Raw genomic sequence first — 12,972 nt, 5'->3', positions numbered from 1 at the left:
TGAATTAAGCACCAATACAGAAATTCCAATCGCGTGGTTGGTAGCGAATATATTCGGGTGAGGACTTCAGAGAAGGGGGCGGGGAATTTCTCGTTCGCCTTAACATTGGTTAGAGGTGCATTTCCGTGATTTGCTCACGGTTGACCGGAATGAGGGCCACGGTGGAAGGGCTCGTGTGCGATGTCGTTCGGGTATGCGGTGGGTGTTGGCCAGCTTGCCAGCCAAGTGAAATGATAACGGACTCTTTTACCGTCGCAGTTTGAGACGGGGAGGATTATGGGCTGGCTAGGGATCAAGGCGTGATACAAGCATGGTATGACATGACACGAGAAGAGGGGTCATCCTGTATTAGTCTCCCAACATGTCGCAACTAACAGACGGGATTTACATGAAAAGATTCAGGAAACAATTATCAGAAAAGTCAATTGGAAATGCGTTTCCTTCTTCAAATGCATTTGCAATGCAATAGTAAGGACACTCAATTAACACTGCCCAGTGATGCTGCTTGCTGGGAAAAGAAAAGCTGGAAAAAAATAAAAGGCACGTATGATGTAGTAACCCCAGAAGCCGTCACGATGCTGCCTCCCGCCGTAGGAGTGCTTACTAAAGCATCCGTATACTGTTACGATGATAGCGTCAATGACAAAGAAGGCCTTTTTAACCATCCATAGTAACTCCACGTATGCAGCGATCATGATGTACAGCACACCGATTGCCGTGTAATGCTCCCTGAAATAGTACCATGTTATGTCGCGGACGAATTGTGCAAGTGAAAACCGAGATTTACAAAGAAACATCATATTTGTAACAGAAAGGCCCCGAGGTAGTGCTGATCAGTTCTCCAACAGCAATAGGATCTTGTTGGAAGTAACCCCAACCAGGTTGAAGAGTGTCGAGGGTGACGTTGGGGCTGGGTGGCAGGTTAACCGCCGTTTCGGTCCCATACAATGCATTTGCAAGATCAGGATGCCGATTTTGCCATGAGGTGTAGAGATTGTCCAGCATGGTGTGAAGTGGCCACCAAATCGGATCCATCACCGAGACATAAATCGAGGACCCAGGAGATCCAACAATGAAATGGGCACCAGAATGTAGGCCCAATTCTCCACCGCCCACCACTCCGTTGATTTGGGTGTCGAAGGATGCAATGTCATCGGTGTCCAGGCATTGATAAAGTGCAGTGTAATTACAATATCGTTGAGCAGCATAGGTATTGAGATCTCTTGTCAAGCAGGTTTGATTGAGTTGGAATGCTGTTTCAGGAAGGGGTAATCCTTCGGTGATATAGCTGACAGGAATCGGTTGCATTGTTGTCTGCATACCAGCAAATGGACCAGTAGTAACACAACCACCACCGGAGCCATGAGGAAGTTCGAGGGTGGGGGACAGGACGACAGGACCACTGTCGACATAGAGGCCATCACCGGACATGGAGAATTCAGAACCATCGAAGATCGCAGTGCCGTGGAGGTTGTCTGCTGTTGCAGGCCAGTTCCAGTATGGGAAAGATCCGGTGTAGCCACATTGTTTGGCCAGATCCTCCTCGAACAGGTGGAGAAAGTATCGATGCCAAGTTAAGAAGAAGCCTGAAAGATGGACTGTTCTTGTGAGATTGACGTGGGTGACGGCGTAGTCCATATATCGATTGGTCGCCGCAGGATAGAGGGTTTGATCGAGTTGAGACGGTTTGGTCATCAGACACTTGATCGCGTCGGTGTAGGCCTTTCGTTCTTGGGGTGCCATGGATTCGAAGTCCTGTCGGACCTTGATTCGGTCGTCCGTGCAAGGTTGGTATTTTCCGGGATGCTTGTCATTCAACCATGCGTCGACAACCGGGAAATGCGTAAATTGAGCCCGTGGCTCTGGAGTCGGGGCAGCTTGAACAAGTAAAGGAAGAGCCGACAATGCAAGGACAAGAAGAGATAGAATCGTATTAGCCATGACGGATAAAGGCCTTGATCAACGAGCGCTTAGATGGAGATGAACAAGAAGAAGAAGAAAAGGAATGTCGTGTCGCAGAAGGAAAAGGAAACCGCTAGCCGTCCTGGGGTTTTATACAAAGAGATTTGACAATTGAGAGAGGCAGAGGGAGCGGGAAAGAAAATTGCCAGGCGAGGCCTGATATTTACCTTGGTGAAGGATACCGTATGAAGCCCTGGTTATTGTCCGCAAAGGGCCGCAATTCCGTTATTCGGCCACGGAGAGTGATGTGTCGGACATGTTAAATCTGTGGTTAGGCACAGGGCTGTCAAACCTGAGGGAAGGCAGTGAAGCATGGTGAAGGGTCAGGGATAATGATGACGAATTGGCTGAAGAGCAGAAGTGGTTCTATTTTGGTTTCATAGGACAAGGATGTTGGTGTTTAGTGTTTGCAAATCATAGGCTGGGGTGATGGCAATGTTGTTGGCTGTGGTCTGGGATCGACGTCTTGATAGCATTGGGCCGACCACAAGCCAAGTTTGGGCCCCCCGCGCTGCAATTCATCTTTGAGGTTGTTCCCGGGAGACGGGGTGATTTGACCGCCGTTCTAAGCCTTTAGCGGTGCAGCGGCGGAGGCTTAAATTGCCTTTAGCTCATCCAACACCGCCTCAAACCTTAGTTAAGGCTGGCCTAATCCCCACCCATATTCCAGCCTTTGCCCGGGGCGATGGTTCTTTCGCTGGTGGGCCTTGCCCACTATAACCAAGCTGTGAGTATCATCACCACTTGGTTTTAATGTTCTGCTATACGACGACAATGGGGTTTCTCCAATGTTGTACCTTTCTTGCTGACTTTCCTCGGAAATATCTCTTCTGCGGCGACTTAAGTAATCTATTACTACCCCTGCGCTTGACACTCTTCAGTCCGAGTTAACGTCGTCATCCATATTGGGCCAAGGAAAGCTTCGAAATCCTCAGTAACGCCTTGTCCTGCCACGGGGGAGGGGGTTAATGCGCGAATTTTCCTCGGCATTGAAGCCTTGTATGCTTTGACTGATGTGAAAGCTTACTAGGAAACCCGTAGAATCCGTCAGCGGCAGGTGAAGTATAAACTGACAGTGTCCGACGATGGAATCATCCTTATACGTGATGGCAAAGCGCGTCCTCGGTTCTCCACTCACCACAGTGCTAGTCTCTAAAATCAAAAAGACGCAGTCTTCAAATTGGTATGAATATCTTGGTGCACGGAAGTAATGCTTTGTGAATGTACTTGCCATCAACGGTGCTTCTCTGCTGATGTTAGGTGGCGCCCGGAGAATAACATGCCAGTGCAAATGTCCGCCAGAGTGGCCTAAATCGAGGACCGAGGATCGACACCCGCTAGTGAACTCGGGGATTCGGGTCTGGTGGAAATCCATTCCGGAAGTCCTGGATCGGATGCCCACAATGGAAAATAGAATGTTTCTTGGCAGCCAGGGGGAAACGGAGCATAGGTCCGGGCCAGGATTCCCATTCATTCGGCGTTCTCGTTTGGGTCCGGATAGACGCGTGTCCAGACGACTTGGCCATTCGTAGCATCCAGAACAGTCGCCAAATGAGTTTGTTCGTTTGTTGTTGGATATGCCGAGACCCACTCAATCACGTCAGCTTCGGTAACGGTGGTTTCATCTTCAATGCGGTGCAAATCCGTCCGTCCTTCTCTCCTGGATTGTCTTTTGACTTTTCGCACCCGGGATGTCCATTTTGAAGCAACGCACTCAAGTCTGTCCCGACTCTCCTCTAGAAGTTCCTCCAAACCAGGTGCGATTCGTGAAGACCCTCCGGCAACCTCATTCGCCACGGGAGTGGCTGCATTTGACTTTGGATGATGCTCAACTTCGTCATGGTTGGTGGCGGCGATGAATGTACTTGACTTTCGAATCTGGCCACTATCGTAGTCTTTTTCGATCACAATGGTCGAACCGCCGTCACTAAAGGTCAAGTACGCCGCTGTCGTGTGTCGATGGAGCAGTTCCTCCGAGACCTCAGCAAGAGTCTTGGGCTGATTCTTTTCGTGTGGTACGTCCGAAAACATATAATTCCTTAATATGCTCGAGATTGACTGACGAATGCCTAAAAGAACCAAAAGATGATGAAAATAAAACCTGAAGTGATCTCTCTTTGTAGTGGCGTTGTGCACCGCCCGGAAATTCAGCGATAGACTGAGACGCTCACGCACACCAGTCAAAATGCCGACGAAGCCAACATAGGTAATGCTGCGGGCAAGAACCCGGGATGGGTTTGCCGACCGACTCCGAACAAAGTCGAGTTGCACAATGATTGATCGAAGCGGATCCATGGTCCAGTCCAACGTGCGAAAATGTAGCATCTTGGCTTGACTCTTTGGCTGTCCGTCCTCCAATGTCTTGACCGCACCAGAAGTACACCCCATCAGCGCATCCAGAATGACGTTGAAAGAGACAAGGAGGTACATGGGGATCCCCGTGACCTGGGATATGCCACGGAGTTCTGCCGTTTCGATGGGGGAATGGACGCCTCTCAAAAGGAGGCGAGCGGCTCCATTGACTAATCCGTGATAGGAACCGGGAAGGCCAATATCCCGTAAGAGGGCATTGAATAAGCCCGTCAGGCCTCGAACTTCGGTCTGATAGGCGGTGGCCAAGGCCTTATAGCGATCTTCAGGGTTGAGCGATAGGTCGATGGTAAACTTGGGGGGCCTTGATGGTTCCTGCTCTGCATTCGGAAGACCCATATTGTAGCCTTGGTTTGTTCGACTCCGTAGAAGGACCAAATGATGGAACTCAGGTACGAGAACAAGGCGAAAAATTTGATTTATCTTGGAAGGGGGGTTGAGGCTATGACACCGCTACCAACCACGTGTCAACTCATTTGGACGTAGGCAACAGTGATGCCTTGAACCCAGAGCACGTGAGGCTACATTGAGATTCCGCGGCGAGACGGGATTATGTGTCACACATCAAGGCCGCGGGGCCCGACCAAGCCTGGCCGTTCACAGCAAGTCCCTCCAGATATATCAAAGGTATAGAGGTATCTGTTTTGTAGCTAAAGATGCGTAACTGATATAATTGCATGCAGCGGACAAAGTTCAAGTGGATGGAAGTGGTTCGAATTGACGGTGACGTTCCGCGGCCCGGTGCCAAGACATCACGTGCTGGTCACCTGACAGTTACGTCCGGGCCCACCAAAAGCCGGACGAGTCGAGCCTATTGCCCATTTATTATATCACCCGCAACTAGGTCGCGGTCTTCGTCCGTGACTTGAACCTCAGTATGACGTCCTTCTGCTTGCAGAACCAATAGGAATATGTCGTCCATTCGGGGGACTGAGATGCCCACTCGACATCGAAGTGTCGGAGTAACTGGGGAACAAATTTTGACATCTCCAGCAGGGCAATGTTCTTCCCGATACACGCACGTTCACCGTGCCCAAACTGTTTCCCATGGAGTCAGCATCTCAACACCACCCAAAGCGCAGATGGGAGCATACGGTCGTAAAGTTACGTTCCATAACTATGAGCTGCTCTGCATCGGCCTCAAGCCATCTTTCGGGACGGAACGTATCTGCATCCTCGCCATAGGTCTCTTTGTGGTGGTTAATCAGGGGAGCCATGATGCCGATGATCGTTCCCCCCGGCATATCGTAACCGCAGAGGCTGGCGCCCTCTGGAGGAACCACTCGCTCCAGGGGAAAGCAGGTCGGAGCATGGAGTCGGAGTGCTTCCTTGACAACGGCTCGGCTGCAACATGGTCAGATTAGGTTGAATTTTGCGTGGGTAATTGAGCTCCGCTCACAAGTATTCAAGTTTTTGACTCTCTTCATATGTCACATATGGTGACAGCTTTCCGTTCAAATCAGCTTCGTCGATCTCAGCCACCACTTTCTTGTATTTTGTGGGATTTTTGATGAGAAAATATAAAATAGCTCGAATTCCTGTCGCGGTCGTGTCACTCCCGGCGAGTCTGGAGTGGAAAAGTTAGCTGAAGGAATGTCCGTGAAGGTGTGATTGGGATCTCTACATATTGTTTGATAGATGGTTCATCAAATCCCTCTTGAAATTCACCCGATCAGGGTTGTCTTTGGCTCTCAGCTGCGCAAGGAAATCCGTACGCCTGTCGTGTTTCTCTTCCTGGTCGTAGCGTCGGATTTCCTTGTCAATGTTCTACTGATGGTTAACACTTTGCCCTTTCGCGGGAGGAATATCACACACCCCAAACAGGTCCCCGAGTGGGTCTGGAAGACTGGGAAACAGTCTCTGCATGAGAGCGATCATGTGTCGGTTGCCAAACAGATAAGGGTGTAGATAAGGTAGTTGTCCAATAATTGCGAGATATGGGAGGAGAGCTTCTTGCCCCTTAATCATGCCGTGCACGTCTCCGCGGGCATCCAGGAAGCCCAGCCTTCTGTGATAGGTTATGCTGGCAACCACGTCAAAGGCATACCAGTGAAAATAATCGGTGAAATCAAGTGCTTGTCCTTCTACCTGTTTCAGTATATCCAAAAAAATCTTGGTGCAATCGTCGATATGTTGCTCATAACTCCGTACGTTGGTCATGGAATACACTTGTGCTGTCGGGTTTCTCAGAACTTTGTGCAGGCCTGGATCCACGGCGGTAAACATGTTATCAAGGGGTTGGCCCTCGTAAAATGGCACAGACGGAGAATAAAACCCGGACTATGGCGCATTAGATATCTCCACAGAAGCAGGGGTACTGAATTGGGACCTTTCTAAATTTGCTTGAGAACCCGTAAATGATTGGGATCACTTGTGGATCGCTGACTGAGACGTGATATGGGCCTGTTCTCACGACCGTCCCATACTTCTCATGAAGCTGTTTGTATCTGGAGACTCCCTTTCCGTCGTAAACCATTCCCACTCGATATAGAGCAGTAATTCGTGCGAGAGATGGACCCGGAATATCTCGAAGTCCTTTTCGAAAGATACTTCGCAGGCAGCTCAATATGAAGAGACCTACAACCCCAGAGAGCAGGTAGATCAGCAAATGAATCTCCATAATGTCAGTTATCAGCGGCTTCACGAAGATCAAAAGGTTTTGGCCTTGTCGGGCGAGATCACAGGTGATCCAAAGGTCCAACTCTCATATATTCATTATGGCCTAGCCAGAGCTAACAAGCGATCCCCGGATTTATCAATGGGAAAAGCCTCCCCCACCCTCTTTTCCTCGCAAACCATTCCATTTCGTTTAATGCTGACCGGCTTGCAAGCGAGGTTCACCCAGGGCCACCCCCTCTCTCATCCTGCTTACGGCAATCTCGTCTCCGATCACGTGGACGGGCGTCTTTTTCTTCCATTTTCTCTCCTGTGACGGAGAGTTCGAGAAAACCTCGGGTACCATTTGTGTGGAGTAGATTCGGGGCGCTCCATCAGAGAAGGGCTTGAGCCCGGGACTCCAATTCGAGCGTAGTTCACCATAGGCGTCGTGGCGTTGGTCTGTGTCATATTTTATTCGAGATTCAACAATCTTTCGTTTTCGACATTTTTGTGTGATTTTCCTTACTGGTTGACGCTCGTTTCTGGCTCTTTTGGAGACGCTCATTTTTCGGATAAGTCGAAAGGAAACATGGCCGAAAATTCCATTCTCCTGAAAAATGGCGTCGCCATCCTTCACGAGATCGACGACCAAGCGAAGGCCGACAAGGTGGATATTCTCATTCGAGGCAACAAAATCGCGGAAATTGCTCCGACGATCGAACCTGTGGACGATGTTCAGGTCGTTGATTGCACCGATAAGCTAATTGCACCCGGTTTTGTCGACACACATCGCCACATGTACAACATCGGACTGAGAGGGAGACATGGTGACGATCTGTTACATGACTATCTTGTCCAGGGTGGGGACTGATGCCTTGTGGAGTCAGAGGGTTTGAACTGATGTGTCGAGAACGGCAGGTATCTTGCAAGCGTCGAGTTTTGACCCAGATGAAATCTTTTGGGGCCAACTGGCTGGATGCATGGAGTGTATCAATGCCGGCACTACCACCGTGGTGGATCATTCACATATGAACTACTCTGAAGAACGCCGTAGGTCGCATCACCAAGTTCCTGCTCCAAAGATTTCCTGACAAGACTGTTACTCGCAGCCAAGGCAGCTATTGCAGCAACCGTTGCCTCCGGCTTACGTTCAGTCTATGGCTACTGTTTCAACGGCCGTGTGGATTCGTGGTCTCCATTTGCAATGAATCAAAGCTTTGTGGCGCCGTGGGCAATGGATGCTTTGGAAAGACTCTCACAGCAAGCACCATTTGGTGATGGCCGAGTCACATTGGGCGTGGCATTCGATGGCTGGTTCTTGCCCAAGGAAGTCCTTCAGCCCATGTTTGAAAACATCAAGAAGATGGGCATTAAGCATATCACGACACACAATGCACCAGCTGCGCCTGGTATGTGTTTCCCTTATGCCTTCATCTCGCCCGTCTGGACCTTCCCGGACCCAATTTCACTGTTGCTTGTTAACGGGGGCTTTCTTATTTTTTAGGTCAAGCTTCTGCAGTTGAAGTTATGGAGTCTTGCGGGATTCTATCTCCGTCGGTACTTCTGTCTCATGCAAACTTCCTTTCCCACAGCGATATATCTTTGGTCAAGAAACGGAATGCTTATATCTCTTCAACGCCATCAGTGGAACTCCAAATGTCCATGGGAACACCAGCTTGCTTCGGCAACGACCGGGACATTCAATCACGATCTTCACTGGGAATCGACTGCCACAACGTCATTCTGGCCAGTATTCCATCCGAAATGCGAGCGGCGCTGCTAAATGGTCGAGGCTGTACCAATGCAAAATTCCTGGCAAGTAGGAAAATCCCCACAAAAATCTACAAGACTGTACAAGAAGCTTATGCTCTTGGAACAATCTGCGGAGCCAGAGCCATCGGGATGGAAAATCAAGTTGGAAGTTTGGCTGTTGGCAAGCTTGCTGATATTGTTGTCTTCGATGCTTTGAGCCCATCCATGATATGTGGTGCTCAATATGACCCGGTCACGGCAATAGTCATGCATTCCACTCCGGGTGATATTATCATGACTATTATCGATGGAATCGTGAGAAAGATGGACGGCAAACTTCAACCGGTGGAAACTACGTCTGAAGTGCAAATATTGACGGGAATTCCCAAGTCCACATTTCATTGGTCAGATGTCGCAAAAGAATTATTGAGAACTAGCGCTAGAGTGCAAGAAAAGGTGGATAAGACTGGTTTTGCTCATGCAAAGCAGACTGCCATGACGATGTTTGGGATGGATCCATCGATGCTTGTTGATTCGATCTGACCATTACTGAGTGTCCAAGGATGGTGTGGGCGGGTTGTTGTGGAGCCTTGTACAATGGCACGCTGGACGGGCTCTTTGATCAGCACCTGCCAATGTGTTGATTTTTGACCCCCTCTTCAACGAGACTTATAGAACTTTAGCCTCAGTTCTAAACACCACATCTTGAACTTCCCCAAGACGTCCAATCAAAGGGCTTAGTATACGACCCATCATAGCCGCGATAACCATCTCACGGCTGACTACCTGAAGGACCATTTCTCACCATTCCTTTCAAGATCAAACAAGCCTCTCTGACAGGCTCTTGTTCTCGCTACCCTTCAGCCACGTGAGCTGGCGTGCGCCCGATAAAGAAACGAAACCAGGATTCCGAAAACCACATGTCAACCTTGGGGGAAAAAGAGTTGTTCTAGGCTATTCATAGAGCCGCAGCTGTACCTCCTACCTCTCATCCGATTGCTCTGTGGAACACAGCAGTCCAACTGGCTGGACTTGGCAGATTGGATCATGATGAATAGTAGGGCAGAGACATGGAACAGACCCCTTACCCCTTAATATCACGTGAGCGGACAATGCCATCCGCCCTTCAAAACAGAATTTCATTTGTTGGGAATGCAGTTGCCCTAGATTGCGAGTCTGTGAGGTCTAGATGGTCAAATGTTTCCTGGTTGGCACTGTTTCCCGCCCGTTTAGCCTCCCCCGGATTCACGATTTAGAAGCAATCCCGCGAAATCTTTCTCCGCAGATCTGGGGGTTATAAAAGATGTCAAGGCAAGCTTGAGTACCTGTCTCTTTGTTTAGTGGCAGATTCATCCCTATCATTGCAAGACCACAGCCTTCAAAATGGACTCTGAAGGCAGCCAGATACATGTACAAATTACACAGCCTCAGGCGAGACGAGAGGCACGAGTCTTCCACCAAGTTGGCGATGAACAACTTGACCCTCACATCCACGACGACCATGGCGACCCTCACCGCGCTGCTCTTGAAGACTTGGATCCCGATGCCAAAGTCAGCTTGTCGGTTTGGCTGGCCGTGTTCTTCCTGAGCTTCACAGCCCATCCATCTATCAGCTTCCCTCTTCTTTGTGTCTTCCCCATCAACGTACCTATTGCAATGGACCTGCAAGGAAACAGCCTCAACGTGAATTGGATCGCAGGTTCGTGGTCACTGGCAGGGAGCGTCGCAATGGTACTCGCCGGACAGCTAAGCGATTACTTCGGCCGCCGCCAAATAGTTCTGTTTGGTCAGGCGACTCTCATTGTTGGGCACCTATTAGGGGGGACGGCACAAAGCCTAGGACAGATCATCGCAGCGATGACCATTCTTGGGCTTGGTGTCGGCATTATATTTGCGTGAGTCTCTCTCCCACTTGTTGAAATCTCATCCTTGCATCCTACTGATTTCTGGTAGAATCTACCCTGGCATTTCGGAAATCCTCCCTAATAGATACCGTTCTCTGGGTCTGGCCACAACAGAGCTTCAGATTCTTCCGATCAGCACATTCGGTCCGTTGATCGCAAAGGCACTCGTCAAATATGCCACTTGGCGGTGGGTGTTCCATCTTGGAACTATCACGGCAGCCTTCGCACTCCTCGGGACGATTATATTCTACCACCCACCATCCAAACCCATCAGAGACCGTTCCAGAAGACAAATATTTCGCGAGCTGGATCATCTGGGGCTTTTTCTGTATACGGCAGGGGTCGCCCTCTTCTTACTCGGACTTGGATGGGGAGGCATTCAATATCAGTGGAACAGCGCGGCTGTACTCGTCCCTCTGTGTTTGGGCTTCCTCTTGTTCTGTGCTATGCTATTCTGGGACTTTAGCGGACGACCTCAGCGACCGACCTTCCCTCTACGCCTTTTCCGGATGTTCAGGGAGTTCGTTACAGTCATCGCTGTAATGTTTGTCACGGGGCTTGTGTACATCACCAGCGCCGCACTGATTCCCCTGCAGATCAGCTATATCTGGACCGCGGACCCCATCAAAGCTGGCTTCTACAATATTCCGGCTGGGTTTGGAGCGGCAATCGGCGGTACACTCCTGGGTGGGCTGATTTACAAGATGAAGCACGTACCAATTCAGATGGCGGTCGCTGTTGCTATACAAACCACATTTATGGCTCTTCAGGCTCTGATAACCCCCCACCACATCGCCATGGGCATGGTATTCCAGACATTGGCTTCACTTCCGTTTGGATGGATCCTCATTGCTTGTTACGTGACCGTGGGCCTTCATGTTCCTCATCGAGACCTTGGTTTGGCTTACGGACTTGTTGGTACATCCAGATTCCTTGGAGGCGCCGTGGGTTCTACGATATTTTTCACCATCCTCAGCAACAAGGCCGCAGTAAGGATACCGACGAGAGTTGTCGAAGCAGTCATACCTTTGAACTATGCTCTTTCGGAAGTCCCATCGCTCATTGCAGCGCTGACTTCAGGGGTTACTTCAGGGCTGGCCGGGATCCCCCCCCGTGTCGTCGAAGCGGCGGCCAATGCAATAAAATGGGGCTACGCTGACGCCTTTAGGGTGACATGGCTGGCTACAGTCCCATTTGGCGTCATCGCTATTACATTAGCTACTTGCATTAGAGATCCATCGCCTTACTTCACTTCTCATACGGCTGTTACTTTGGCAAAGGAAAGATTCAGAGATCGGCATCACGAAAAAGATGCCTCTTCTGAGAAAGCAGGTATCCAAGGAGAGTCCGCTCACCTAGAAGGTTAAAGAGAACTTGAGCTTCAAAAAGGCGATCCTCAACATTCACGTCTCCATACATGGCCATATCTGCGTCAATGAAATCTAATTTTTCCAAATGCCTGTTCCGAGGCGCCCTTTTCAAACCCAGCCGACAATTGAAGCCTTGAACTATGGCTGTACAGCTTTGTTCTCGCCCTGTTCTGACTTGATTCCCTTTGCTTGAAGCATTCTGAGCAGCTATCAACATAATCTCTAATGTACCTGCATACGCGCCTCAGAGCTCCCTTCTGAGATCCGTAGAACCTATCAATCCACAACTATCTCGGTATGGACCCTAACGCACCCATCTCAAGGAATACACGAGTATTAGGCTGTGTATCTTCTCCACAAGGTCGAAGGCTTCTAGACCCGAATGGGGCGGAGGAGGAGGAGGGGAGCAACAGTGGACATAACTGATAATAATAGGCCCACCTTATCCACTCCCCACAAAGGCTTGGAAAAGAAAAGGTGTGAGTGCTGTCTCTCTGTAGTATGATTATGATGCCCGGAATATCTTTGATCAGTTCCAATTACTCGCTCAAGACAGCCGTTGAGAACGTGTCTCATGTCACACTACTCCAAACTCAAGTTCCACGTTGGTATTGCCGGAGGCGAAAAGACGAGGCTATCTGAGGAAGGGAGCCTCACTAATCCGTGCCTCGGTTGACAGGTGGTACTATACTCGCCCCGGGATCCTTGACTCCTCTTGGAGCTTCAGGTTTCTTGGTCTTTCTCCGGGTTTCACCTCGATTGAATCCGACCTGGCGCCATATTGCTATCAACCATTGGATGACGAGAGCCGTGGCTTTGACCGCGTTGGGAATAAGAAGGGTCATCCACTTCCAGGTTATCATACGTTCGGTAATGATAGCAGTACTATACCTCGATAGAGGAGTTCTTTTCGTGATGCCAATGGTGTTTACTAGCAAGACAATCTTGTAGTGCTCCACAAACATTTGTCCGCACACCAAGGCCTGCACCAACGAAATGGTCGCCTCTACTTGCCG

General features: G+C 49.7%; 5 protein-coding genes across 5 annotated transcripts; 2 read left to right on the top strand and 3 right to left on the bottom strand.

The window, feature by feature from the left end:
• Positions 1 to 783: 783 nt before the first annotated feature.
• Z518_00206 (uncharacterized protein) lies at positions 784 to 1,941 on the bottom strand (the record flags this gene model as incomplete). Its single annotated transcript, XM_013420810.1, has 1 exon — positions 784 to 1,941. One exon carries the CDS (start codon positions 1,939 to 1,941, stop codon positions 784 to 786), a length of 1,158 nt encoding a protein of 385 aa, XP_013276264.1.
• A 1,491-nt stretch (positions 1,942 to 3,432) lies between these two features.
• On the bottom strand, positions 3,433 to 4,671 carry Z518_00205 (uncharacterized protein; the record flags this gene model as incomplete). Its single annotated transcript, XM_013420809.1, has 1 exon — positions 3,433 to 4,671. One exon carries the CDS (start codon positions 4,669 to 4,671, stop codon positions 3,433 to 3,435), a length of 1,239 nt encoding a protein of 412 aa, XP_013276263.1.
• A 501-nt stretch (positions 4,672 to 5,172) lies between these two features.
• Positions 5,173 to 6,558, bottom strand: Z518_00204 (uncharacterized protein; the record flags this gene model as incomplete). Its single annotated transcript, XM_013420808.1, has 5 exons — positions 5,173 to 5,370; positions 5,427 to 5,676; positions 5,732 to 5,899; positions 5,957 to 6,099; positions 6,148 to 6,558. The coding sequence occupies 5 exons, from the start codon at positions 6,556 to 6,558 to the stop codon at positions 5,173 to 5,175; spliced, it is 1,170 nt and encodes a 389-aa protein (XP_013276262.1).
• A 961-nt stretch (positions 6,559 to 7,519) lies between these two features.
• Z518_00203 (uncharacterized protein) lies at positions 7,520 to 9,225 on the top strand (the record flags this gene model as incomplete). The annotated part of the gene is made up of 4 exons (XM_013420807.1): positions 7,520 to 7,790; positions 7,849 to 7,980; positions 8,040 to 8,339; positions 8,435 to 9,225. 4 exons carry the CDS (start codon positions 7,520 to 7,522, stop codon positions 9,223 to 9,225), a joined length of 1,494 nt encoding a protein of 497 aa, XP_013276261.1.
• Positions 9,226 to 10,065: 840 nt separating this feature from the next.
• Z518_00202 (uncharacterized protein) lies at positions 10,066 to 11,953 on the top strand (the record flags this gene model as incomplete). The annotated part of the gene is made up of 2 exons (XM_013420806.1): positions 10,066 to 10,577; positions 10,636 to 11,953. The coding sequence occupies 2 exons, from the start codon at positions 10,066 to 10,068 to the stop codon at positions 11,951 to 11,953; spliced, it is 1,830 nt and encodes a 609-aa protein (XP_013276260.1).
• Between the last annotated feature and the right edge of the window lie 1,019 nt (positions 11,954 to 12,972).

The sequence above is a fragment of the Rhinocladiella mackenziei genome (genome assembly GCF_000835555.1).
Source record: "Rhinocladiella mackenziei CBS 650.93 unplaced genomic scaffold supercont1.1, whole genome shotgun sequence".
Classification (NCBI taxonomy): Eukaryota; Fungi; Ascomycota; class Eurotiomycetes; order Chaetothyriales; family Herpotrichiellaceae; genus Rhinocladiella; species Rhinocladiella mackenziei.
This window is presented reverse-complemented; position numbering and strand designations above follow the sequence as displayed.